Source organism: Cololabis saira, chromosome 4 (assembly GCF_033807715.1).
Source record: "Cololabis saira isolate AMF1-May2022 chromosome 4, fColSai1.1, whole genome shotgun sequence".
Taxonomy (NCBI): Eukaryota; Metazoa; Chordata; class Actinopteri; order Beloniformes; family Belonidae; genus Cololabis; species Cololabis saira.
Genome location: NC_084590.1, coordinates 47,776,163 through 47,803,846, shown reverse-complemented (window position 1 = coordinate 47,803,846; position 27,684 = coordinate 47,776,163). Strand labels below are relative to the sequence as shown.

The following is a 27,684-nucleotide window of genomic DNA, read 5'->3' as shown; positions in this document are numbered from 1 at the left end:
AACCTAGTGTTTACACTCAGGAGAAGCTGCGACACTGTCAGCAGCTGTCACAGCTGAAGTTTGTAAAGAATTATGACAGTCAACTGAATGTATTTTATACACAAGACATTTTAAGTTATTTTATTATTTCATATTTATTTAATTTATCTTATTTTTGTTAATTTACTGTTTCTTAATAAGTTTCATTAAGCATGGCCTTTGAATGAAAGCCATGTCATGTGTACCTTTGTCTGTGCTGGCTGAATGAAGTTGATAGTTATTTAAAAAGAAATTAAAAATTAAAAATTATATGAGCTTTATTGTCCATCCTGCATCTCACATTATCACCATTAATTTACAGAAACCTATTCCCACTAATATGATAAAAAGAAAAACATTAAAAGGCATATAATGCAAAATACTGTTTTTTAAAACTTAGTTGATTATTTTTAGGTAAATTCATTATTTTTATTTGAGGGTTTGTGGGGATTAATATATCTATAATATACCTGAGTTTGATATACAACACATATAGTGAATATATGTATATTTGTGCAGCATATTTACAGCTGTAGAAGTTGGATGTTTGTAGCTTTAAAAAGAGAAAATAATCAATACATTTACACAATCAGTGAGAAAAAGCAAATAACTCCGGTAGTTTATTAGCAAAACTTTAATAGTCAAGTAAATCATTAATGGCTGATATTCAATTCATAGTCACAGCTCCAAATCACTGATGAGAAAATAAAAAAATGTCAAGACTTGATGTTATTATTCAGAACCCTTATTTCTTAGATTTCTTCAGAACACTTTTGCTAAGGTTTGTGAGACTAGCACACACAATAACAATATCATCTAGAAGGTCAGCCTGTGACAGTGGAATTCTTGTCTGCAAAATTCTGAAGTTCTTCCATCTCCCTATAACACGTTCGACATGTATCCTGACACGTGACAGTTGTCTTGATGTGTCGACCTCCTGTGCAGAAAGTTGCCGTTTGCCTTTGGTGAAAGCTGGAATGCGAAGGGTGGCACCATGAGCTGCAACCTTAATTTCATTAACACTATCAAAAGATGATTCTGTAGAGAGAGCTACAGATGTTATTCCAGTGATAAACAACAGTTGTACCATGTTGCACTTAATATTTGAGTATGAAAATGTAGACTTCTTCAGCTCCTCTTTAAGTCTCTCATTTTCATCTCGCAGCTGTTGATACTTTTCCTGCAGGTTGACGTGGTCACTCTTCAGCTCGGTGTACCTCAGGTTCAGGTCATTGTATTCTGTCCTCGTGACTGGGATGTCCTCTTCAGCTTTAGCAGAAAAGAGAACAGTTGAGAATTGAAGACGAGATGGATGGATGGATGGATGGATGGATGGAGAGGTGTATAGAGAACATAAGAGGGGCATTGGAATCAGTAGAGGACAGTTGTGAATAGGAGAGGAGAAAAGGACAGGGACAAGGAGATTTTATTTGTCACATACATAGACCTAAGATTAATTGCAACTTTGTTAGTCTACACTGTGCATAAATATGGGTTGTAAAGAAAAGAATGGATGTGGAGATCAGCATAGGGGGAGAATACTCAACATGGTTGAACCATTATACAATGCAATGAGACTTGAAATGACACAACAGTGTCACTTACTAGGACTGTGATCCATGCCGGTGATTCCTCAGGAGTTCCAGGAGCAGGAGCAGGTTGATTTGGTGGAGCAACCAGAAGTCTTTCACTCCATTTCTTTTTTCTTTGGTACCTTCACATAAAAAAACTCAAATGAACAAAAATACTGATCTCAAGCTGTAATACAATACATTCCCATCTTAATTATCGGTTATGGTTGGCTTAATACCAAAATAAGTAAACCCTTAATATTCATGAGTTAATCATGTCATTAGGTTAAGCTAAAAACACAAACAGCTAGGTCTCATTTATTGTATTTTACCTTTTGATCTTTGCATCGGGGTTTTGGTTTTGTTTAGTGTATGAAAAAATAGAGGGTACAAAATCAGGACTGTCGTGGTCCAGTGACATCTCACCTGTAAAAAGAAAGATACACATTAGCCGAATAACACCAGATAACCACTTTTCAAGTTTCTTAAGTGTTCTGAGATGCTCAAATCAGAGAAAAGACAACCAGGGCACACATCCTAAACAACAATGATGCTAGAGCGTTAAAGCTGTTAAGTTACGTGGAGCTGCTGTACACCCATGGATCTATAATATTAATAATATTAATTATTATTATGTACACCACACTGAAGCTCTCAGCTGTATGAGTTAGTACTAGTAGTAAACTTATAGTCTATGGTAGCAAACACTTACAACACACTTACTCTACCTACAGTTACTCAATTAAAGGCATTTAAGTAAAGCTAAACCAGATAGCCATGATAACTCACCAGATATGAAATGAGCACTGCAAACGCGGGCATGCTTGATGATCCTCGGTCCAGTCGGTTCTTTGATGCTTGCAGCCACAGGCTCCTACGGTGCTTTTAAATGGCCTGTTTCCTCTGGGAATTGCAAAAAAATTATGTTCCTCGGGATTTCGATTTGTACACCCGTACACACAACAGCTGGTGGGCATGTTGTTCTTCTACAACGTTACTGCAACTCCAAAAACGCAACTTAAGAAACAAATCTTCCCTCGCTCCAGTCAAACTCATACAACTTCTTCAGCACTTCCGCCGCAACAATGCGCGCGCATCCTGTGATGACGTAGGCTGGAAAGGGGTCTATCATTTACTCCATCATTGTATTTCTGTTCCAACTATTTAAACCTGGTTGCTGTTTGGATAATAAAGTTTTTTTTTTTTTTTAAAAAGAGGTCACGTGGTTCCGGTTCCGTCCTCACAGTGGAGGTTTTGCAGACGATTGAAGATCTGCAGGACCAGAACCAGGACTCGGAGATGGACCGGGACCAGGAGTCCAGCATCAGGACCAGAGCGGGATCTTCCTCTGGTCTGCAGGTCAGTTTCAGGTCCAGGTTCTGCAGATTCTGCAGGTTCTGCAGGTCAGAAACGTGTTTTAAACGTGTTTCTGTCTGAATGTGTGAATGTGGAGGAAACACGGACCAGCAGTTAAGGCTGATTTATGGTTCCGCGTCACACCAACGCAGAGCCTACGGCGTAGGGTACGCGGCGACGCACAACCTACGGTGTGCGTCGCCGCGTACCCTACGCCGTAGGCTTTAACGCAGAACCATAGATCAGCCTTTAGTGTTTTATTGTGATGTTGAAACACATAATCTAAAGTTAAAACACATAATCTTCGTTCGTTCGTTTTCATTTATTTCGAACATGTATACAGACCCGTCGCCAGACCTCAATCTTAAGGGGGGCATATCAACTGCATGGGGGGGCACCACTGTTTTAAAATCGCTGCATTGGCTCCCCGTGCGCTTCAGGGTTGATTTTAAGGTTATTTTACTAGTTTTTAAGTGTGTTAATGGTCTTGGGCCTTCTTATTTCTCTGCACTACTTTTACCCTATCGACCCTCGCGGACCCTGAGGTCCTCCGGCCTTTTAACCATACCAAGAGTTAGAACCAGGACACACGGGGAGGCGGCATTCAGTTTTTATGGTCCCCGATTGTGGAACAGCCTCCCGGAGAAGCTCAGGAGAACCTCAGGAGAACCTCAGGGCCGCAGAGACTGTTGATGTTTTTAAAAAGAGGCTCAAGACCCATCTCTTTAATCAGGGCATTAATACATTTTATGTTTATGTTTTATGAAAAGCACTTTGTGTTACATTTTTTGTATGAAAGGTGCTTTACAAATAAAGTTTGATTTTATTTGATTTGATTACTTCAGCCATATATTCGCGCAGCACTGATACACGTAACCATCACGTTGAACATAACCAACAGTAAATATGACCAGCTATATACCCTATATAGCATAATTCCTTGCAAATTTAAGCATAACATCAAAGCAGTATCCACAAAACATTGAAGAATATCCACAAAACACTTGACTATGCAACATAGATGTAACGCCAGAATCGTCTCTCAAACTGAAGAAGCATCACGGCGGGTGCATTTTAAAACAGTCAACAGAGGGATATGCATTTCCATTACGCACACGCGCGCACACGTATACACAAAGGCACACGCACTTTGATCCTACTTTAGTGGAGGCAGCGCTGTCCTCTTATTTGTCCATCCTGTGTCAGTACAGCGGGAGGCGGTGTTGTGCCAAAAAGTGATTGCCTGCCAGAATCTGATTTCTTCTGATTTCTGGCCGCGGGAGCGCGCACAGCAGCCCGCTGAACGATAGCGCTAAAACGTCAGATTATGAAGCTCAAGAATGAGATCTAGTCATATTTAGGCAGAAACAACTTTTCATTAACTGTATTTGGCCTCCAATCAATTTTTGGCAGGTGAAAATGCCTATTTTGTGTTGTAATGCTCCTTTAAAAGAGTTAAAAGCAATCCTGTGAGCTCTAGTATTTATATTATGAAGCTCAAAGATGAGATCAAATCATATTTAGGTAGAAACAACCTTTCATTAACTGTATTTGGCCTTCAATCCATTTTTGGCAGGTAAAAAGACCCATTTTCAGGGGAGAAATCAGATTCTGGCAGGAAATCACTTTTTGGCACGACAGTCCATTTTCCATCTACGGGGGGGACCGGGGTGTTGGTCATTTTCTTCGCCAAGAACTCACGGGCCACAGGATATTCAGATTCAACCACATCAGCTCCAGCTAATTCCAGTAGAGGGGTTACATGGATGTATTATAAAACTGGATGGGACACTAAAAATGGCCGCCCATTCATTTCAATGCGTTCTGCTCAGCCAGCGCATAAGCCGAAAAAATCTCTGACTTCCGGGTTTACTTCCGCGTTATGCGGCCCATGGAGCATGCGCAGTTGAGTCACCTCCCATGATGCTCTGGGGCCTCCCATCATGCCCCGGGGCAATGACGCAAATATTAATATAATATGTATTAATATAATGTATAAATTAATGTATATTATTACATGTATAGCATTACATATATTATTAATGTATTAAAGGAGCTTGCGGCTGCTTTTAAGAAATGAGACTCTCTATCGCCACCCTTCCACGACGGCCGTTGGGGGTACTGCAGCCAACAGTGAAGCCGGCACGGGAGAACGGGGAGAACGTGCATGCAGCGTCATGTGACGTCACATCCGCAGGACAGCGCGGGAAAATCGGGACCGACTTGCATTACATTTTGCAAATAAAAAAAACAGCCTCAAGCTCCTTTAATATAATATAATTACATAATATATATTAATATAAACATCCGTGGAATGCACGGACACGGCTGTGACGTCAGCCGTGACGTCACGCCCAGAAAGAGACTTTTCTTTGACTTTTCTGGCCGTTATAAAACATTTTTGACGGATATAAAGTCCATGACTTAAAAATATAGAATACAAAGATTAGTAATTGCCGGGGATTACAGCTGGAGGTTCCTGTGAACAGTTTTAGAGGCTTCTCTTTTACTATTGCGGTCTATGGGAAAAAAGCTTTTTGGGCCGCATGGGATTTTTTGTTGCAGTACCGCGGCTGGCCACTGGAAAAAATCGGCGCGCCTTCTGACTGCCAGACCCGGGGGCTGAGGGGTTACCTTTGATGGGTCCAGGAAATTATCCTCGGCCTCTGGACCCAGAGCAGCCAGTGCGCATAAGCTCGCTGCTGCGGCGCAGGAGAGATGGATGCGCGTTTTGGAGAGCGCAGCAGCTGCGCTCTCCAAAACGCGCATCCATCTCTCCTTGCACAGCATCGATGACACTGTAAAATAGCCTCTTGAACTCGGTCTTTTCGTCTATGTCACTCTGTGCTTGCCCAATGGTTTCTTCAACTGCAAATTCACGGAGGTTCTTGTTAACTGTGCGTCTTCTCTTGCTTGGACCGGGCCCCCTATGGCCCGCCCATAGCGACGGGTGTGCATGTATATATAAAAAAAAACAAGAAAAAAGATAAGAGAAACAAATACAGGTGGACATTCCGCCACATAAAGAAAAAAAAACACATATTTCAGTTACATGTTGGAAAAGGAGTGGGAGGAAGTATAAACTTATTTAATCCCACCTCCTTTCCACAACTAAACATAAATTATATGCCTGTATTTACGCTTTATACTCTACACTAATTTGTATAAATAAATGTATATAATTTTTACAAAAATAACCTGTTTAATACCAAATCAAATGTAAGCTCTATCATAAATATAATATAACTATGATATAAATATAATACGTATATCTATACAAACATACAAAGACAGCATGACTAAATAGCAAAACACACACAATCTAAAGTGAAAACACTAAATCTAAATCTAAAGTCCCACCAACTGGTGAGTCTTCAGTTCTGGAAACATGTGGTTGGTTCTACAACCGAGTAGCAGCAACATCTCCAGAGGGGTTTGTTGGAGCTCCGATCCTGGGTAGTTCTGCTGTTTGTGCTGAATAAGAACAAGGGACTCAGGGCCCGCTTTACTAAAGGTTTGCATGCGTAAAAACCTGTGCAAACTTGACATCACCCGCAAACCAATGTGCGAGCTGATCTACTAACAGCGTGCAAAGACGACTGCGTCTCTGAAATGCGCAAAATTGCACACGCTATTCAGTTAGTACTTTTGCCCTGATGAATAATCAATATGGGGCGTACCCGGCAGAAATCCTAAATACTGGGAGGGGAAGATGCAAATTGTTCCATTTACCACACGCAATGAGATTTACCAAGCCTGAAAGTAATTGCGCGTATTGTGATTGCGTCTGTATTTAATACGTTTGAAAGGAAGGTCCTAATCTGCTGCTGCTGTTATTGTGGCAAGGAGGCGACATCCAAAATCAAAGAATACGCAGAGAGAGAGTCTTTATTCTGCTGCATGCTATTTTAAAAATGGTTGCACACGTTTTATTAAAGGCCACTTTTTCTTTAGTTCTTCGCCTTATATCTTGCCACCTTCTCTTATTGTGCCCCCCTCCACTCGCCCACAAGCAGGCCAAGCCTTTGTGCCAAACTTTGTATTTTATTGATTACTTATCTTATTGAACGTGAAATCATCCTTCGTAAATTACATTTAATTAAAACCCGTGCTTATTAATCACAAAACACAGGTTAAACATCATGACCAAATCCGCTCTGACCCGCTGTGTCAGGATCAGCGCAGACAGACTGCAGCTTCGCCTGAATTATGGTTCCGCGTTAAATCGACGGCCATATGATGGTCCCGTCTGTCACACATTTACTGTCAGTGTTTGCTATATAATATATAATATTTGCAATATACTGTGGACATCTGAATAAAAACTTAACTCATAAATAGATGAATCAAAGCGCTCTCCAGCTCTGCGTCTGATTGTCTTTTTCTCCTCAGATCATGCAGAGCAACGCCGGGTCACGCAAACCCGACCAATTCAATATTAAAATCAAATTCAGTCCTGTGGCCCGTTTTTCTATTTCGTATTTTTGATCTGTGCCTAAAATTGAAATATGAAAAACCAGACGTTTTTCCGTTTTTTGTGTTACCAACTGCATTTATTCTTGCAGGTTTTCTCCGATATTGCGTTTCTTTTGGTAATGTTTAAATTTCTTTGTAGTTCATGAATGTGTTTATTTGCCTCTTCCACTAATATCTCTAACTCCAACTCGTTAAATTTCATTTTGCGCTTGTGACTTGTGACTGTGCATTCCATCCAGACTCTCCATGGCGCAGAGTTTGCGCTCGCAAACCTTAAGACACGCAACACCTCATTTAAATACTGCAGTTTGCACCTGTTATCAATTGCGCACGCAATCTTAGTTGATCACCCGCAAACCACGCAACAACAGCACGCGCAAACTTTTTCAGTGCACACGCAATTTAGTACTCTTTATTTAGGATCTTAGTAAATCAGGCCCATAATCTAAAGTCTCCACCAACTCGTGAGTGTCTGCAGTTCTGGAAACATCTGGTTGGTTCTACAACCGAGTAGCAGCAACATCTCCAGAGCAGCGGGGTTTGTTGGAGCTCCTATCCCGGGAGGGAGACGCCGCCGGCGGGTTAAAGTCGGTGGAGACGCCATTATGAGCAGAAAACCCGCCGTAAAAGCCGCGTTTTAAACGAGTGGCGTAAAAACCAGCGTTTTCTGCTGTCCATGAACGCCGCTGAAAGTATGGCAAGCCACAAGGGCCAAAAACCGGGCTTGAATGAATGCACTGCCGAACAAAAGCATAGACATATAAACGTAGACGCCCCATGGAGCTGCTGCAATACGTCAACGTCGCCGCCATATTGGATGTGGCAAGACTGAGCTGTAAACTAATACAAGTAAATGGACTTATTTTCATAAAGCGCCTATCTACAAAGAAATGTACGTTTTATGTCTCATTTATTCATTCACAGACGCAATAATATACTTGGGAAACAGTTAGGCACCAAATATAATATATTTAATTTTCTTAGATAGCAAAAATAAGAACTTTATTGATCCCACATAGGAGTAATTCATGTTGTATCAGCTATAGAGAACAAGGTAGTGCCGAAAAACTATATATATCCCCCCTCAAAAAAATAATAAAAATAGTGAAACATATTTTCTCATCAACAAAACAAATTTTCAAATGACAAAATAACATATTTGAACCATTTTTCAGACAATAAAATAACATTTGAATCATTTTTCAGACAATAAAATAACTGAAAAAATCTTAAAAATGATTCAAATATGTTATTTTGTTACTAGAAAAATTTTATTAGTTAGTTTATGTAGTTAGTTTATGTAAAATATACTTTGTTGATGAGAAAATATGTTTCTCTATTTTTCTTATTTTTATGAGGGGATATATATATATATATATATACCGTATTTTCGCGACCATAAGGCGCACATTTTTTTTTTTTTTTTTTTTTTTTACATGTCCCGGGCGCCTTTTGAAACGGTGCGCCGTGTCTATTACCTGAATTACGGTAATGTAAGGCCGGCCACCATGAGAACGGTAAAGGGAGAAGGGGGCGTGTGAAGCCCCCGTGAGTTGCGACGTGAATGAGACCATCCACTGAGCTGTTTAATGCGAAACAGATGATGAAAACTTTTAAGGATTTGCTTGATGTGTAAAGTGAAATAAAATACAATCAAACTAAGTTTTGCTCCGCTCTATTTAAATAAGCACACTTGTGTGTGTGTGTTCTGCAGCGCGCGTGTGTTTTGCATGTCAGAACCGAGGATGCACCTGCCGTGGGTTTGCGGGGTCCGATCGCCGGTTCCCCGGGGCAGATCCGGCTGAAATGCCGGTGCTCTTTCCCCGGGAGCCCCTACTACAAGTCCATGTGGGCTCCTCCGGTCCCGGCCGGTCGGAACCGGTGACTTTCCCCGGTTAAAGCCGCGGTGATGGGCGCTGCTGCAGCCGACTTCCTGGTTCCCAAAGCGGTCCGATCGACCTGGTTCCCGGCCGCTTTGGGAGCAGAGATTTCTGGGGTCTGTCTTAGGTTGGATCAGCTTCACCCTCCGAAATTTGCAGCCAAATCTGTCGGTTACAAACCCGGTACCGGATCCCGACATGCGCGGGTGTGTTCGCGGCGCGACACACACACTTACTGGTTTATGTGGCGCTTGCCTGGCGCAGCTGATGGACAGAAACTGTATGGGGATTTTTAAAAGAAAAACTTTGCATAAGACGTTTCCAGCCGGAGTCATTATAAGGGCCAATGAAAAGGGGGGGCTGGATGAAGGGATGATGATCAAGAAGCTGAGACAGGTCTGGAAATTCGGACTGGCGCAGCTGAATTAGCGGAGCTCCTGTCGCATACAACCCGGTACCGGCTCCCCGACAGCGCGTGTGTGAGCGGGTCCAGAGCGAGGGTCCCGGGACGCGGGACCCGGGACCGCCGCAGGACCAGCGCGGGGGGGGCGGACCGGGACCCGGGACCCGGTCCAGCGCGAGGGAGCAGACGGGGAGCGGGACCCGGGACCGCCGCGGTCGGGATCCGCAGCACAACGGGGTATGTTTATTTAGTCTTGTGCTTGCCTGCCACGCTGATGGACAGAAACTGCCGGCTATGGTGATTTTTAAAAGAAAAGCGTTCCCTAAAGAGACTTTTCCAGCCAGAGTGAAATGAAAAGGGCTGGATGGATGAGGAGATGATCAGTGGCTGAGACAGGTTTATGTGCAGCAACCCGGTGTTTTTTTTAAATTCTTTAATGCAGAAACAGAATATGAACCTTTGAAGGGTTTGATTGATGTGAAAAGTGAAATAAAATATCAAACTAAGTTTTGCTTCCGCTGTATTTTTAGCGCGTGTGTGTTTTGCAGCGCGTGTGTGTGCAGCTCCGTCTCCTTAGACGGCGCCTTTTGGGTCGGTGCGCCGTATGTGTGTTTTAAAACCAAAAATGACACACAAAACTGAGGGTGCGCCTTTCCACACAGTGCGCCATATGGTCGCGAAAATACGGTATATATATATATATATATATATATATATATATATATTAGGGGTGTCACGGTACACACAAGTCACGGTTCGGTACGTACCTCGGTACAGGGGTCACGGTTCGGTACGGGTTCGGTACGGATCGGTACAACAGGGAAAAAAATACAAAAAGTCCCAAATGTATAAGACGAGTTTTTTCTTTTATTTTGATCATAGCATTTGAAAGTTAAAGTTTGTTCAATTGGCTACAAAACTAAAAAGCGTCTCTTATTAAAATGTAAAATAAATAGAATAAAACATTTAACTTGTGCATTAGTGTTTTTAATTTTACCACGGACTGGTTTATGTGAGCGCGGGATGGGACATTGTAACGAGCTCGAGCACTTTTAATAAATACTTGAACCCGGGCTCCTCTACTGCTGCATATGGGCAGAGCCGTCTGGGGGCGGAGCATTCTCCATGGGCCTTATGATAGTCATTTTAACGTTCAACAACATCATCCTACCCATCAAACAACATTTATTCTCACTTTTATTGAGCCAAGCCTATAGGCCTGTGCTGCAGAAACACACACACACACACACACACACACACACACACACACACACACACACACACACACACACGCGCACACACGCACACACACACACAGGCCTGACAGCTGATAGTCACGGACTGACTCAGTTCCATCTTTGATTCAGCTTAAATACAAAAAAAACATAACTGGTCTAAAATTACACCATCTATTTAGATAGATATAGACACAGCGGTCTATAACATCATTTCTGAGCTCTATAACAGAGAATAGACTCGGCGGTCTCGTTGACAACAACACAAGCTCATTAAAATAGGCAGGTGGTCAAGACACATTCTGATAAATAAATTATTTATGAAGGTTACACTCACTCACCAACGGTAGTTGACTCTTCCATAACCCAAAATAATCCAGGTAACATGGAAAACGGGGTAACATTCAAAACTTTGTACAAATTTAGTCCTCTTTTAAACTTTAGCGCTAATCTCCTTCACCGCAAATTTGCTGTGACTGTTAAGGCTGATTTATGGTACCGCGTTACACCAACGCAGCGCCTACGGCGAAGGTTGCGCGTCGCCGCATAACCTCGCCGTAGACTGCGCCGTACCCTACGGCGTATGCCTGCGTCGATTTAACGCAGAACCATAAATCAGGCTTTACACCCAATCCGCGTCGGCTCACCTGATGCGTTCAGGACAGTTGTAAATTAAGAATTAGAACATTTTATCGTTATTATAGCCTATAATTTATGATGATATATGAATTGCACATATATTTATTGATATGCACAGACTAGCACACATTTAGGTCTGTAATGGAACGTGACTTTTGATATTTATAAGGGAAAAAAAACGATGATTGATTTTTTTAAAATTTTTATTTTTTTTTTTAACTCAGTCAGACATATTCGCCGTATGACTGCGTGTACCGAACCGTGACCCCCGTACCGTGACGGGACGGGGCGAATACAAATACCGTTACACCCCTAATAAATATATATATATATATATATATATATATATATATATGTATGTATGTATGTGTATATATATATATATATATATATATATATATATATATATATATATATATTGTTTTTCGGCACTACCTTGTTCTCTATAGCTGATATAACATGAATTACTCATGTGGGATCAATAAAGTTCTTATTTTTGCCATTGAGAAAATTAAATATATTATATTTGGTGTCTAACTGTTTCCCAAGTATATTAGTGCGTGTGTGAATGAATAAATGAGACGTAAAACGTAAATTTCTTTGTAGAAAGGCGCTTTATGAAAATAAGCCCATTTACTTGTATTAGTTTACAGCGCAGTCTTGCCACATCCAATATGGCGCCGTCGTTGACGTACGGCTCAGCGCTCGATGGGGCGTCTACGTATCTGTCTTTGAACAAATGGGTGTAAAAAGCGCCGTTTTGAGCACAAAAAACGCTGTAAAAAGCGCAGTTTTCTACAAGTGGCTTAAAAAGCAGCGTTCATGAACGCGTGTAAAAAAAACTGTTTTGTACAACTATGACGTGCGTAAAATACGCTGTTTTCGTTCAAACTTAAGATCCCTCCCCCTCTGAATTTTCCAGCCACTAAAAGTGAACTGTTAGGAGCCAATGAGAAAGGAATCAGAGCAGAACACATCAATGTCTGTGTACTTAGGTTAACGTTGCTGCAACTGAAGAGGGGCACCACGTTGACTTGAAATGTGAACAATGTAATGTTAACTGAATATTATATTGTTGTGTAAAGTTTGTGTATTGCTTTCTAGCTAAATCAAAAGCTCTTGATGACAAACAGATGTTACTTTTGTTAAATTGTGGTCAAGTATTGGGACGCCTGGTTGGTTGAGGGAGAGATACGGCGGGACAGAACTCTGCTCTGTCAGTTCAGTAACCTGGTGGTGACTGTGAGGGAAACTTATCACACCTGGCAACCAGGTATCTGTGTGTCCAAGCTTCACTTATCACACCTGGCAACCAGGTATCTGTGTGTCCAAGCTTCACTTATCACACCTGGCAACCAGGTATCTGTGTGTCCAAGCTTCACTTATCACACCTGGCAACCAGGTATCTGTGTGTCCAAGCTTCACTTATCACACCTGGCAACCAGGTATCTGTGTGTCCAAGCTTCACTTATCACACCTGGCAACCAGGTATCTGTGTGTCCAAGCTTCACTTATCACACCTGGCAACCAGGTATCTGTGTGTCCAAGCTTCACTTATCACACCTGGCAACCAGGTATCTGTGTGTCCAAGCTTCACTTATCACACCTGGCAACCAGGTATCTGTGTGTCCAAGCTTCACCTATCACACCTGGCAACCAGGTATCTGTGTGTCCAAGCTTCACTTATCACACCTGCATGGGCGGCGGGTAATGAAGGCTAGGGAAGGCTAAGCCTCCCCAAATACAATGCCAGGTATTTTGCAAAAATTATATAATATGTGCGCAACATTAAAGCGACACTACGTAACTTTTCCACCTTAATATCATATTTCCAGAGTCATTGTGATGGTACATCAACTTCCAACAGGTTTAATGACACCTCTGTCATGGTCTGGGGGGGTCAGTATCACCTTCACTGGCACTATGTAACTTTGAGGAGCATGGTAGGAACCCTGCCACACTAAAAAACTACAAATTTTTACGGCTTTGACTGCTTTACGGCATACGTCACTTCCCCCTCCTTCCCGATTCGTAGTCGAGACGAAAATGGGCGGGGCTTGGAGCGCAGAGCTCCGCATAAGCTGGTAACCCGTTGCTGCGTTGTGGCTGCAGCAGCTCCACACAACAGACGTGGGGAAAAGATCGCTAATGGTTTAACTTTTCACCGCTTTCCTGCTCGGAGGCAGAACCACGGAGGCTGGCCAATTATCTGAGATAACAAATTAAAAGAGTCGTTGGTTCGGTTGGATCGCGGCTGTAACGAGTCCGACCAAACATAACGTTCCTCAGTAAACAAACAAACAAACACGCACGCAGACGGGCGTCGGATCAAAACACGGGTTTATTAAACCACAAACAAACACTCACAGACCGGGGTCGGATCATTCAAACGGGTTTTATTCCCCATTTCTCCAGCTAAACGCAGTTGTTGGCCAGTTCTCTGCGGTGCGATTAATTTTGTTGAGGAGAAAATATTAACTATTTGATTTGTAGCTGCAGAGGAAAAAAATAATCTCACGAGGAAAAAAAAATATTGCTCACGCGTCGGAGCCTCTTCAAAGCAGTCAAAAAAAAAGAATTGAAAAGTAAGAGTAATACAAAACATGTACTGTATGTTGTACTATTATACTAATTTATTGAAACACACGGCGAGTCAAACATTTACCAAAGCAGCTGCCAAACACTCCTAAACAAGGTAGCCTAAGACGTGGGTTGTGCAGAACTGCGGCAGTAAATCCTTCTAAAGAGTGGCGCTCCGACGAGGAGCTCCATTCTTTAGTAGGGATTTCATATGGATCCAGACCGTTAATAATCATTATTTTCTCCATATACTGCTCCCTGGCTTCCTTGTTTAAGGTATCCCGGTAAATTCCAGTTCCTTTCCAGCAGTTTAACATCTTTTTTTTTGCGTTCCGTCTTTTCACTTGGTGAAACAGAAAAGCGTCCCGTCTTCTCTCAAAACAAATGCACGCGACGGGACAGGAGTTTTCTGGCAGTACGCGCTGGTGCTCATGGGAAACGTAGTGTTCTTTCTGGTAAAGCACTACCGCTTTTGTCCAAAAGATGCCGCCAAACTCAGAAAAGCTGAAAGTTACGTTGTGCTGCTTTAAAGGTATTGTGACATGAAAAACAAATTTTTCTTGATTTTTTGTGTTTTGTTGGGTATCTTGACATCAATTACACCCAAAAAAACCCTGAACTTTTAACATTCAGTGTATTGTGTGTCATAATTATGCCAAAACGGCACATCTGGTTTGGTGGCGGACCGTTACGTAAAGGGCCGCTAAATCACCGCCCCCTCCACCCAGCTCCCTGCCCATCAGCGCTGAGCCGCGGGCTGGAGGGAGAGAGACGTCTCTCCCTCGCAATGATTGACAGGAAAGGGAGAAAAGGACGCGTTTTTCACAGGCAAAAAACACAGTCATAAAAAAAGCCAGGCATGGAGTCTCAGGGATTAAAGTTCTCCGTACTGGGTACGGATTTCCGTCCTGGGGATTTTTTTGGGATAATTTTTTATGAGATCAGCGCAAATCCGACAAAAAATATGAACACCGGGGTGTCTGTAGCGCCGCGGTGACTTGTCGAACGGCGCCCACTGCAGTCAATCAGCTGTTGGCTGTGCACACACAGTAAAGTTCTCCTCTGGTTTTAGATGCACGTAACCTGACACCTAATAACTCAGCCTAGGCTGAGTTATGGTTCTGCGTCAAAACGACGCCGTGCCTACGCATGTGGTTTGCGTCGACGTGTTTTTGATTGTTATTTTATTCTGCATGTAAAGCACCATGTGTTGCAATTATACAGGCATCAGAATCTTCCGCGGATCCGCGGAATTCCGCGGATTTTGGTCTCAGCAAAAAATTTCCCCGGAACGGGGGAAAAAAAAAAAGAAAAATTCCCCAAACAACGGACCAGGCCAGAAATGAAAAACATAATATGCAAAAAATAAGCAACGTATCTATCCATTCATTCAGAAATCAAAAATCATTTCCATTTGGGAGCTTCTGTGCGGCGCTGAATATGCAATGCAGTGTTTTGCGGTGTGCTTCTCATTGAAATGACTGGAGGCAACACGTTGCGGCAGTGAGCAGAGCCGGCAGGGAAAAAAAGTCAACAGTGCCGCGTGTCCGTGTGTAACCTAAATCTACCATGGCCTCAGTGTTAGGGCTCGGCCAGGTGGGGCTTTATAAATATATGGGCTTCATAAATGTATTAAATATATGAGCGCAGAGTCGGCGTGGCGACGAGCCGGGCGCGCGCCGGCGGACAGTGGAGTCGCGCTGTGAAGCCTGAATTATGGGTCAGCGTTAAATCGACGCGTAACCTACGCCGTAGGCCTCTGCGTAGGTTACGCGGCGAAGCGCGCCGTACGGTGCGTACGGCCGCGTACCCTACGCCGGGTCTGCGTTGGTGTAACGCGGGACCATAAATCAGACTTAAGTCCCTTTAGGCTAATACTGTGAGAAATAACCTCTCATAATAGCGGTACTACAGTTAATAAATGTAATAAATGCTCCTACTGCCGTTTCTGCTGGCTACTGAGTCCCCTAAGTGGCGAGTGAGTTTTAACTCCTTAATTACTAAGGTGCATCCCTAGTTTTTTTGGTGGGAAAGGGGGATTCTGGCCATTGTAGAAGTTTAAGATATAATTATCTTCATTTCAAGATTTATTCATGCATGAAGAATTACCCATGATGATGAATGCGTGTTATTATGTTATCAAAATGCATCATTCTTTGCAAAAATTCAGATTTTTTGTGTGTATTTTTGTGTGTATTCTTGCGCTGTGTGCTCTGCGTTGGTGGGAGCAGAACCATAACTCAGCGCTAGACCTCGTCGCATGTCGGTGTGCCGCAATGTAAACACTGCGGAGCTACAAGCCTACGTTGCATTACGAATGTGACGCGCTGTGAGCTTGTATATCTGCATTTTAATTTCAGATGCTTTGTTCAAAGTTATGTAGCGAGTCTGTAGTGCAGTGCCTCGTTTAGAACCCCCTGTCATTATTACATAAAAAGTATCTACTAGCACGGATATTGCCACTGGATTAAAAGATGAACTCTCAGGAATGGATTAGAAATTTACGTTTTCAACCGCAACCGGGGGGGGGGGGGTCTGAAAACTTTCCGTCCTGGGATTTTTTTTTGCTTTAATCCCTGCATGGAGTACTGAAGTGAAGTTTTTTTTGTTACACCCTTTTCGACACATTTGAGGGATATTGGCCAAGACTTTTAATAGTGTTAAAAGCATGTTAAAAATTATGTCACAATACCTTTAATAAAAAGCTGCAATATTGAATGTGTGTTGTTGCTTCAGCTTCCCTAGTGACAATGCGGTGATAATTCAGCAAGGCTTTGGTTAAAAAAAATGAAAAGTGGCCAGTCACACCCCCCTGGTCTGCGGACCGCTCAGATGATCAGAACTGCAAATGTTGTTTGTAAACATCCGCATTTTTGTCCGCCAATTACAAATGCACAGTCAGCAGCGCTCCTTTCAAAACACAACAAAAAGCTCCAAGTCAAGACCAAGATGGATATACGTTCATTTTTTAAACCAAAAGAGAAACACACCCAAAACATTGCCGAAGCTGCTGCCAATGTGACAGTGAGTCGGAGGAGAGCGACTTCAGCCACTGCGTCAGCGACCCCCCCAGTGTCTAACACCGGCTCACCTGATGGTGCAGCCGGCCATATGAGCAGCGATGACCCGGGAGGAGGAGGAGACTGCACTGCCGGTAATCCTGCTATTATATTGGTCAAATTATGCTCAAATCATTGTTACGCAACTGTTTTGGGTGAAAAAAAAAACTCAAAATTTTCGCGGATTCCTCCCTATACATAGCTTCACCAAATATTTCAGTCACCCGCCGCCTATGCACACCTGGCAATCAGGTATCTGTGTGTCCAAGCTTCACTTATCACACCTGGCAACCAGGTATCTGTGTGTCCAAGCTTCACTTATCACACCTGGCAACCAGGTATCTGTGTGTCCAAGCTTCACTTATCACACCTGGCAACCAGGTATCTGTGTGTCCAAGCTTCATCCACATCGTCAGAGCGTAGGTTTTCTATGTAGGTAAGGTCTGTCCAGGTAATGTGTTATGACAATTTTTACTCTTTACAATTCATTTCATAAAATTGGTATTAAAAAAAAAGTATAGTTCAGTAACCGGTCTCAAATGTGGCCCTTTTGCACTAGTCCCGCTTCACCTCGGTTCTACCTGCCACGGCCCCGTTTTGCGCTTTTGCACTAGCGCTGAGACTGGTAGAGCCGCTCCAAGCCGATACTATTTCTGTAACCATTCTGGCGAGATTCTATCCAGGCTGGGCCGGGACTATTCCTTACGTCACCACCCTCCGCGCCAATGATTGGTCGGGGGGCGGGGCCGTCATCACCCTCCGTGCCACTGATTGGTCGGGGGCGGGGCCGTCAGACGTTTGAATCAGGAAGCGGGAGTCAGCGCGACTCGCGGCTCGCAGACAGGCTGTTTTACTCTCAGCCGCTCGCGGCTCCAGCTGATTTCTGATCAGCGCCGACATGAACGAAGCGGTTGCGCAGTCGAGTACGTCACAGCAGCTTCACCCCAACCCGCCCACTTCTCCCCTGGCTGTGGAAAAACAAACGAGGACCAAGCGGGTAGAGGCGTGACGATGCGTGACGAGCCGAGTCGGGCTGAGTAGGTACTAGTGGAAAAGCGCCAAAAGTGGCTAGGAAGTCAAAAGTCTTGGCTTTCCTGCTTACGCTACTGCCCATGCGAACCAACCAGGGATAAGCAGAGGAATATGGGTAGATGTTATATTTTGAATGTATTATCATGTTTAAAATGTGGTTTATAAGTATAGTGTAAAAATAACCGTGCTTCACGCTGTAAAGTCCAAGGCACCTATTAAAAATATAGCAGATAGGAGATGCTATGATACCAGCAGTCATTCTAAGCAGTTTGCTATCTAGTTTGTCTAAGCCTGCTAATTTACTGTCAGGAAGTGAGAGGAGAAGCCGCTCAACCTCACTGGCATCAACCTGATGAAATTCAAAGACACAACCTTTATCTTTCATTATAAGATTCTTTATACAGTCATTTGATGCTGAGTTGTCTGACATATTCATAGCCTGCCTCAATTTAGATACTTTATCCACATAATAATCATTAAAGTGATTTGCAATATCACCTGGTTTAGTAAGAACAAGTCCATGTGATTCCACTAATGGTGGACTTGCAGACTTGCAGTTGACTTGCGTCCCATGATTTCATTTAGAACGTTCCATATTTGCTTGGTATCATATCTTGCATCATATAACCTTAATTTATAATACTCCCTTTTTTAACCTTATTTAGTTTTGTTGCCTTATTACGTAGCAAACAGTATTTTTGCCTGTCATCAATGGATCCTGAACTCACTGATAACTTTTTTATTTTTTTATTTTTTATAAATTAATGACCACACAGCCAGGCTGGTGGAATTTGGTGTCTCTGCATTTAGGTTGAGGTTGAGGGCCTTGCTCAGGGGCCCAGGGTGGTTGACCTGGGTTGCATTCTGGGGGCTTGAACCTGGTCCTCCAGACTCCAGTCCACTTCTGCAACCACTAGGCTACCACTCCCCCCTAACTTTTTGACCATGTCTCTTTCAGTCATTAGAGACCTAAGATTTTAATCAAGCCATGGGGCAGACCTGTTTTTGACCATAAACTTTTTTTAGAGGAGCATATTTGTTTACAACATTCATAAATACAGACATGAATAAATCCATTGCAGCTTCAGGGTCGGCTACATTGCACACCATATTCCAATTTACCCTCGATATTTCATCAATAAATGTATTTTCATTAAATCTCTTGTAGGACCGTGTCAAAATGATTTTAGCTTTAGGTTTTGGCACTTTTGTATATATAGTGACAGCAATTATATTGTGGTCACTAAAACCTACAGGAACCGAAATGCCCTTAGAACATTGTTCAGAAGCATTTGTATAAATATGGTCAATGCATGTACCAGAGATAACACCATCACTACCCAAACTTATTCTTGTGGGACAAGGGACGATTTGAGACAAATTACAAGCATTTAATATAGAGACCAACTTATTTCTGTTGGGACATGACTGTACCAGCCAGCAAACATTCATATCACCTAATAGGTAAATTTCTCTGTTTTCATCTGCTATCTTGTCAAACATCTCACACAACCCCTGCATATACATAGCATCGGCACTAGGGGGCCTGTAGAAACAACATACCAGCATTGGTTTTAAATAAGGCAAATGGACTTGCACACAAATAATTTCTAAGTCTTCCCTCATCAGATCATTACGTATTTTGGCAGGTAAATTATCTTGGACATAAAGAGCCACTCCACCTCCAAACCTATCTCTATCTTTTCTCAAAATAGAAAACCCATCAAGAGTTACACTTGAATCAGAGAAGGAATCATCAAGGTGGGTCTCAGAAATAGCAATGATGTTGATACAGTTATCTCTGATAATACGCTCTACATCATGATACTTATTACGTAGACTGCATACATTTACATGAGCTAGAACCATGCCCTTGGGCAAGCCCAGTTTAATGCAGCCAGGCATATCAGTATTGGATGTAGTCATAGCAATAAACTAAAAATGAAACAAAAAACAAACACTGACTCAAAAGAGCCAGGGGGTCACCTCCGAGTCTCTGTACAGTTGTCAGTTTATGTACAGCTTATCGACTGACAAGGCCACTTTGTGATCCAGATCCCTGTTTTCCTTCATGATCCTACAGTTTCTTTCTCCTGTCATTGATCTCCTTGGGGAAATGTTCATTTACCCAAAAAGAGGACCCCTTCAGCTCCTTGCCATTGCTCTTCACCAATTCCCTATGCTTGTAGTGCTCAAAGCGAGCTATTATTGGTCTGCATTTTCCTTCTTCCGGTCTGCCCAGTCTGTGAACCCTAGAGAAGGTTATGTCCCTAACTACTTCAGGAGACATTTTGAGCTTGCTGGACAGAAAGTGTCTCACAGTTTTTTCAGGCTCGGCATTATCCTCGGTGATGCCAGAGAATATCAAATTGTCTCTCATCTGTCTGCACTGTAAATCCAGTACGGACTCTTTCATGCGCTTCTTCTCCAAGGTGAGAGAGGCAGTAGACTGCTGTACCTCTTTCACTGTACGCTTAAGGAAGGCATTTTCCTTCCTCAACTCCTCCATCTGGCTTTGACTAAACTCTAAGCTGGCTTTCAGGTCACGGATGTCTTGCTGTAATGCATCAAGCATATCCAACTTGCTTAGTCTAGCGTTGATCGAGTCAAGTACGGCTGCATCCACCTCAATCATACTGCTCGACTCACCCCCATTTTCCGACCAAGCTTGATTCGATCGAAGTTGTTTCTTGTCACCATTTTTGTTAGGCATCTTAGCAGGATAGAGTGCTTGAGCTTGGGCATCTGTATCGGATGCCTCCTGGACGCCTCCCTAGGGAGGTGTTCCAGGCATGTCCCTCCTCCCTAGGGAGGTGTTCCAGGCATGTCCCACCGGGAGAAGACCCCAGGTAAGACCCAGGACACGCTGGATAGACTATGTCTCTCGGCTGGCCTGGGAACGCCTCGGACTCCCCTTGGAGGAGCTGGAGGAAGTGTCTGGGGTGAGGGAAGTCTGGACCTCTCAGCTTAGGCTGCTGCCCCCGCGACCCGGGAACGGATAAGCGGCAAACGATGAATGGATGGATGGATGGATGGAGATTACACATGTCTGTCTGAGACAGAATGTCCTTGGGGTGTCACGTAACCCTGCATTTTATCACTATCCTTGTTTTCAGATTATGAGCATTCTATGCCTCAGCAGGGGCAGACTATACCCAGTAAATCTACCAAATAAGTTTCTCTTCTGTGCTCACGGAACAGCTGCTTCTGTCCTGTGTTATCAACATGACTTATCTGAAGTGGTTACATAGGTTTCATTTGTAAATTTCCATCATACTTTACAGATAATAATGATTACATTAATCCTCAATAAGGCATTAGACATTCATTTCACTACTCAAAGGCCACCTACTACTATTAATGTACCAAGTAAAAAAAAAAAGCCATTACCATTTATAATTCTTCTTAATTGGTAAATATCCCACTTTTAATGCTGGAATCTATATTGTCACCTGTCCTTTTTACACTGAACTAACACAGGGTGGTGGGTCGGGGGAGGGATTCATTAATGACAAGACAGTGATGTCTGCAAGGTTCTCATCCACAAAGTCATAAATCAGCATATTGCAGAGCTGTCAACTTCAACTGCCTACTAAAATGACAGACCTTTGTATAACATGACACTCGGGTCACAACTTAACAAACACATAAAGAAGTTATTTGCATTCAACAAACACAACAGCAGGAGTGGCAAAGGAGCCTGCTGGTTATATTTGTGCAACATGATTTGGGGCAAAGTTGCTATGTAAATCCTGTTACTCAGCATTGATCTGCCACCTGCTCCATCTCCTGCATCAGTCAACTCTTCTGATGGTGGTGAAGCCAGCAAGACCAACCAAACAGACAGTGGGCTGTCACGTTAGGTAGGACAGCTCGATAATGCCGAGTCCTTTTCCCTCCCCATAACTCCTCCTCAATTGCAACATACATATTATTAAAATTGGCTTATATGGGTTTGTAGCAGGGCGAGTGCTACGGGGCCCGACCGACAGGATAGAGAAGACACAGAATTTCAGTGCAAGAACGTTTTATTTGCAATCACCGCCACACGTGCACAAGCAGCACCTTCTCCCAGCAGCAGACCAGCAGTATCAACCTCAGTCTGACGCTGCAGCTTCTCTGTCTCTCCCTTATAAGGCTGGCAGGGTGGAGAGGTTGACGGGCCACACCTGTGTCCCATCAGCCTGAGTGGCTGCAGCTCCTCCACCCTGCCACAGAGTTGTTTTGATGTATAAGAAATAAAAATACTCAATAAAATGGCAGTATCCTATGCAAAAATGTAAAAATATGCTTAGATGGACTTGTTCTATGGTAGGTCAAAAAGGGTTAAACAAACATTAATCATCCAGTAATAGTAATAGTATATTAGTAGATAGTAATGGGGTTGTATCTAAAAACACTGACCGTACAGTGTGTTTTTTTCCTTGCCCTGTTGGTGGAATCTTGAAATTCCAAAGTTTCTGGCAAACTTCACCCCAAAAGGTTCCTCATGACTTCCTTCAGTGGTTTTTTTTAAGCTTGGCAGTGACGGTCAAAAGTTTGAAGAAATAGTTCTAGACTTTACAAGTCTAGAGAACAAATATTACTTAAAAAAAAAAAAAAAAAAAACATTAAACTGGTCAACAATAAATCTATACGAGAGCTGTATAACTGCACTGCAATTTCCAACTGGCAATTTCCACCAAGCAAGAATTTGCTTGGTGATTTGTATGGATGAAGAGGTCCCACACTGGCAAAAGTGTGGGACTGGCAAAAAAAAAAAAGTGGTCCTTAAGGAGAAGCAAAACGTGCTCAGAAAGATACTTCATATTGCAGACAACTTAAAAATGTTTGCATGTAAATTATTAGATCATGATCAAATGAAAAGCACAATAGTACATAAGAATTTACGTTGTGTATGTTACCCCTCAGAGCCACCCAAATACATGCCGCTCTTGATAAAATGAGGACTTAAGAAGAGCAGATGAGTTTGTGCTGCTCATGCAAAAGCATTACACCTTTACACTGGCAGTCTCCAGTGACAAAAGTGTGACCTATGGTGAGATTTTACCCATCCTGCAAAAGCTACAGCAACACTACACCGTGCAGCAAGAGAACTCTGCCTTGATTATATTTGTCACTGGCTCACTGGCTTTATTTTTGACTGCTCAGTTCATATATCTTTTTTTAAAAAGGACAATTTTATTTATTTATTTATTATTATTTATTTATTTTTTCTGTTAGAAACATTATGGAATCCTGGAATTGCCAGAGAATGATGCATGTTGTATTTGTTCATTTCTATAGGAGAATATTTATTTTATATTGGTGATGCTAATCAACTTTTTGTTGTTTCTTTTTTCCTAAATGAGAATTGATAAGGGAATCGATAAAAACCGAATCGTTAAGCAGAATGAAAAAAGGTTGGATGATCTTATCAATAACCATCCCTATTAATGAAATATTCTGATGGTTTTTGTGTTAGTAGCTTTAACCATTTACACTTTTGATTTGACGTACTGAGGTGTTTCATCTGAAGGTCTCTGGCTGTCAAGGACAGCACTTTAGACAGACAGCACTTTATAGAAACTGAAAAGCTTTTGAGAGTCAGCCAACAAGATGATTTAATTCTTCTTCTCTGTCCTTACAGAAACATAAAGGCAAAGAGAGACCCACAAGTTATCGCTGTGATCACTGCAAGAAAGTCCTCACCACTTCATCAGGTCTGAGAAAACATAAGATGAGTCACACTGGAGATAAACCGTTCACTTGTGATCAGTGTGGAGCAGCTTTTACCACATCATATGATTTAAGGACTCACCAGCGTATTCACACTGGAGATAAACCGTTCAGATGTGATCAGTGTGGAGCAGCTTTTACCACATCAGGACAGCTAAGCACTCACCAACGTGTTCACACTGGAGATAAACCATTCAGATGTGATCAGTGTGGAGCAGCTTTTACCACATCAGGTGGTCTAAAGATTCACCAACGTATTCACACTGGAGATAAACCGTTCAGATGTGATCAGTGTGGAGCAGCTTTTACTCAGTCAGTTGGTTTAAGGACTCACCAACGTATTCACACTGGAGATAAACCGTTCAGATGTGATCAGTGTGGAGCAGCTTTTACTGAGTCAGGAAAGCTAAAGATTCACCAACGTATTCACACTGGAGATAAACCGTTTAGATGTGATCAGTGTGGAGCAGCTTTTACCACATCAGGTAATCTAAGGACTCACCAACGTATTCACACTGGAGATAAACCGTTCAGATGTGAACAGTGTGATGCAGCTTTTACCAGACAAGATCATCTAAAGAAGCACCAACGTACTCACACGAGTGATAAACTCTAAAGATGTGATCAGTATGAAGTGTGGAATCGCAAAAAACACCTTAGCACAGCAAAAAAAAAGCAAAATAATCAGACGTCATACCAAAACTTGAAAGACTATCATATGATGCCCCCTGGACACCTCCTGGGAAGGTGTTCCTGGCATGTCCCACCAGGAGAAGATCCAGGACACACCGGAGGGAATGTCTTTTGGCTGACCTGGGAACGTCTCTGGATCCCTCCAGAAGAGCTGGAGGAAATGTGTGGGGTGAGGGAAGTCTGGACATCTTTGCTCAGACTGCTGCCCCCGCTAACCAGTCCCACATCAACTGGATGGAAATGGATGGATGGACAAAATCCATATATCTGCAAAAAGCAGAAATTTATTGTTACACCATACTGAGATACAGAATGTAATCTAACTGTAGTATGAACTATTCCACAAATACTGCATTAGCGCATCTCTAACATCTCTACCTTCCTCCTCTCCACCCCCAGCCACTGCCACCACTGGCTGAAGTGTTGCTGCTGCAGGTACATCCTAGGATGTTTCCATGTCTTTCCATGACTTTCACACAGATTATGCAGTGGACAGGAAGTCATCACCATTCATTTCACCAGTCGGACATCACAGAAGGCAACCTGCTGAATTCATCTTCCACAACCACTCGTGCTCCGTTGACTTTGTGCTTAAACGCAGACTGTTCTGCTGTCAGTCGTCCAGTGTCATGGAATGGTTTCAAGAGCCAGTCCTGCAAAGGATAAGTAGAGTCTCCAAGAATTAAATACCCAGCAGTCACTGTATATTCCTGATGTGAAATAGGAAGATGTTCCTCCCACTGGCTAACTCCTGTGTATGTATTATATATGTAATCAACCATTTGTCCTTGAGAGCTGAACTTTCAGGATCGATTTCTCGAATGCTTTGTTAAATTTGCCCCTTTTTAACATTTCTTGATATTTTGATGTTAAGTCCACTGTTTTTGGCAATTTCTTTAAATTTAATAAATTTCAGTACCCTTTTACCTGAAGTCTCCATTAACACCAAACTTGGCACAATTAATGTTTTGGATTGTACTTGTCAAGCCAACCAGGTTTGAGGAAGATTTGTCAAAAAACGTAATCGTACAGGAATATATAATGTTTCATATCATATTTATTAAAAACATCATAACAGTGTTAACATATGGATATTTAGTAAAATCCATGAATAGCAAAAAAAAAACGTCAGATGTTCAAAAAGTGATTTGAACTTTGAAAAGTTGCGATTCTTCACGCACACATCAAGGCTGGCGTACACACATTTCTGAGGTTTTGTCCGTTGACGACACTCACTGGTGATGCATTGAAGTCCAGAATATGAGGAAACATGACGTCAACAATAAGTTCAATACCACACGTGAAGGACATGACAGTCCCCACATCACCAGTGTTGTGCTACGTCCAGTGATCAAGTGAACTCTGAACTTATAAATGTTTGTGAACATTTTGTGAACGTGTATTTCAACTTTAAAAGTCGGTTCATCCCCGACCAGCCTCCTAAAATGGCCGCCTTGTCCAGAACTACAAGACCAGCATGCTTTGGGGGCGGTGCCTAAAAGCGTCGCGCATCCAATCACAAGTGAGGTGCTGGTGACGTGATTGCAGACCGCGACCCGCAGTCGACAAAGCCCGCAGCTGCCCGACCCGGATTCCGAGGAGGCGTGAGCTCATGAGCCCTGGTGATCAGTAAAACTTAGAGCGGTTCAGAACTGAGATTACTGCATACATCATCATCATTGTGTTCGTTATGTTGTAGTCGCCATTTTCTGCCAGTCATTCACGTTTGAAACGGCCGCGTTTGCCATCCGGTCTAGTTGCACGTGGCGAGGACGCGTCCATCTTTAAAATACCAGAGTCCCGCCATCTTTAAACACTGCAGCCACGTTGTTTGAACCTGTTTTGTTGGATCGTGTTTATTATTGTTTGAGTCCATGCATTTAACTTTCATTTCATTTTTATTGTTGTTGTTTTTCTTGTTAGTTAATGGTTTTTGTTTATCGTAGTGTGCCATCAGGATTTATTTTGGGTATTTATTTACATCTGCTTTGGTACCCGTATGTAAATAAATTCTGATTGATTTTTAATGAGGAGTTGTTTGTGTTTCATACAATTTTGGTCACATTGACTGTTTGACAGAGACAGTGCCGAACTCTTTAAGAGCCTTCAACATTATTCACCAGGAATAATAGAACCTTCTGGTTATTCTGGTGGAATAATCCCTAATTTACGAGACTGATTTCTGCTGTTAAAAGTTATAATGTTCCTGGTTAAGGCCCAGGTGGTGCCCCTACGAGGATTATTATCATTTTGATAATTCAATTTGATAAATAGTCGACTTTATTAATTATTAATAATTGTTGAATAAAATTATTAATAACCCTCTGATAACTGGACAGCTAAGCTACCATGTGGCAAAACACCAGGTAAGTAACACACGAGTGGAACTGCAACAATCTCACAATAAACCACATGAACATATAAAGGTAGGAGCACAAAGATGTAACCTGTCAATCACAATGTCATCCTTGGTTCTGTAGAGGAACCTGCTGATGCAGGATCAGTAGCGAGTCTTCAGGGACCACGTAGACCTGCTGGTCCAGGACTAAGACTGGACCATCAGCTGGTTCAGGTACCAAGAGGATCTTCTGGATCTCTGCCCTGAACTGGACCAGCTGCTCCGGTTCAGACCAACATGATGCTTTCAGCTGGAGCTGCTGACAGGTCTGACATCTGTCGCCATGACGACCGTATGGGACGACTACTCGAGATAAAAGCCGGATCATAAAACATCCCATAACTGTGGACAGAAAAACATTACAATACATTTTGCATGCGAAAAACCGGTTCTGTAAAGTTGTCTTTTAAATTAAAACTAACATGTCACTGAAAGGTTGGTTGGTACGAACTGATGTGAATCAGCAATATATGAATAAAGTTTTTATTGAATGTTTGGGCTACTTTCAGAGTCTTATATGGAGTCGGCTGCAGGACTATAGAAAGTGTTAGACCGGTCTCTCCTCCTGCGGCTGCAACAATCTGAGTGGAGGAATCCGATCGTGATGCTTCATGTTTTAAATATGA

At 42.5% G+C, this 27,684-nt stretch overlaps 1 protein-coding gene across 1 annotated transcript; it reads left to right on the top strand.

Moving 5' to 3' along the window:
- The first annotated feature begins 2,409 nt into the window (after nt 1-2,409).
- On the top strand, nt 2,410-26,687 carry LOC133442588 (zinc finger protein 239-like). Its single transcript, XM_061720596.1, has 3 exons — nt 2,410-2,431; nt 2,836-2,948; nt 23,879-26,687. Exons 1-3 carry the CDS (start codon nt 2,410-2,412, stop codon nt 24,581-24,583), a joined length of 840 nt encoding a protein of 279 aa, XP_061576580.1. The 3' UTR covers nt 24,584-26,687.
- Nucleotides 26,688-27,684: the final 997 nt, after the last annotated feature.

Coding starts and splice junctions, on each gene's coding strand:
- LOC133442588 (XM_061720596.1), top strand. CDS start 2,410: ATGCTTGATGATCCTCGGTCCA. Junction 2,432..2,835: donor GCTTGATGATCCTCGGTCCA/GTCGGTTCTTTG, acceptor CCGTCCTCACAG/TGGAGGTTTTGCAGACGATT. Junction 2,949..23,878: donor GATCTTCCTCTGGTCTGCAG/GTCAGTTTCAGG, acceptor CTGTCCTTACAG/AAACATAAAGGCAAAGAGAG.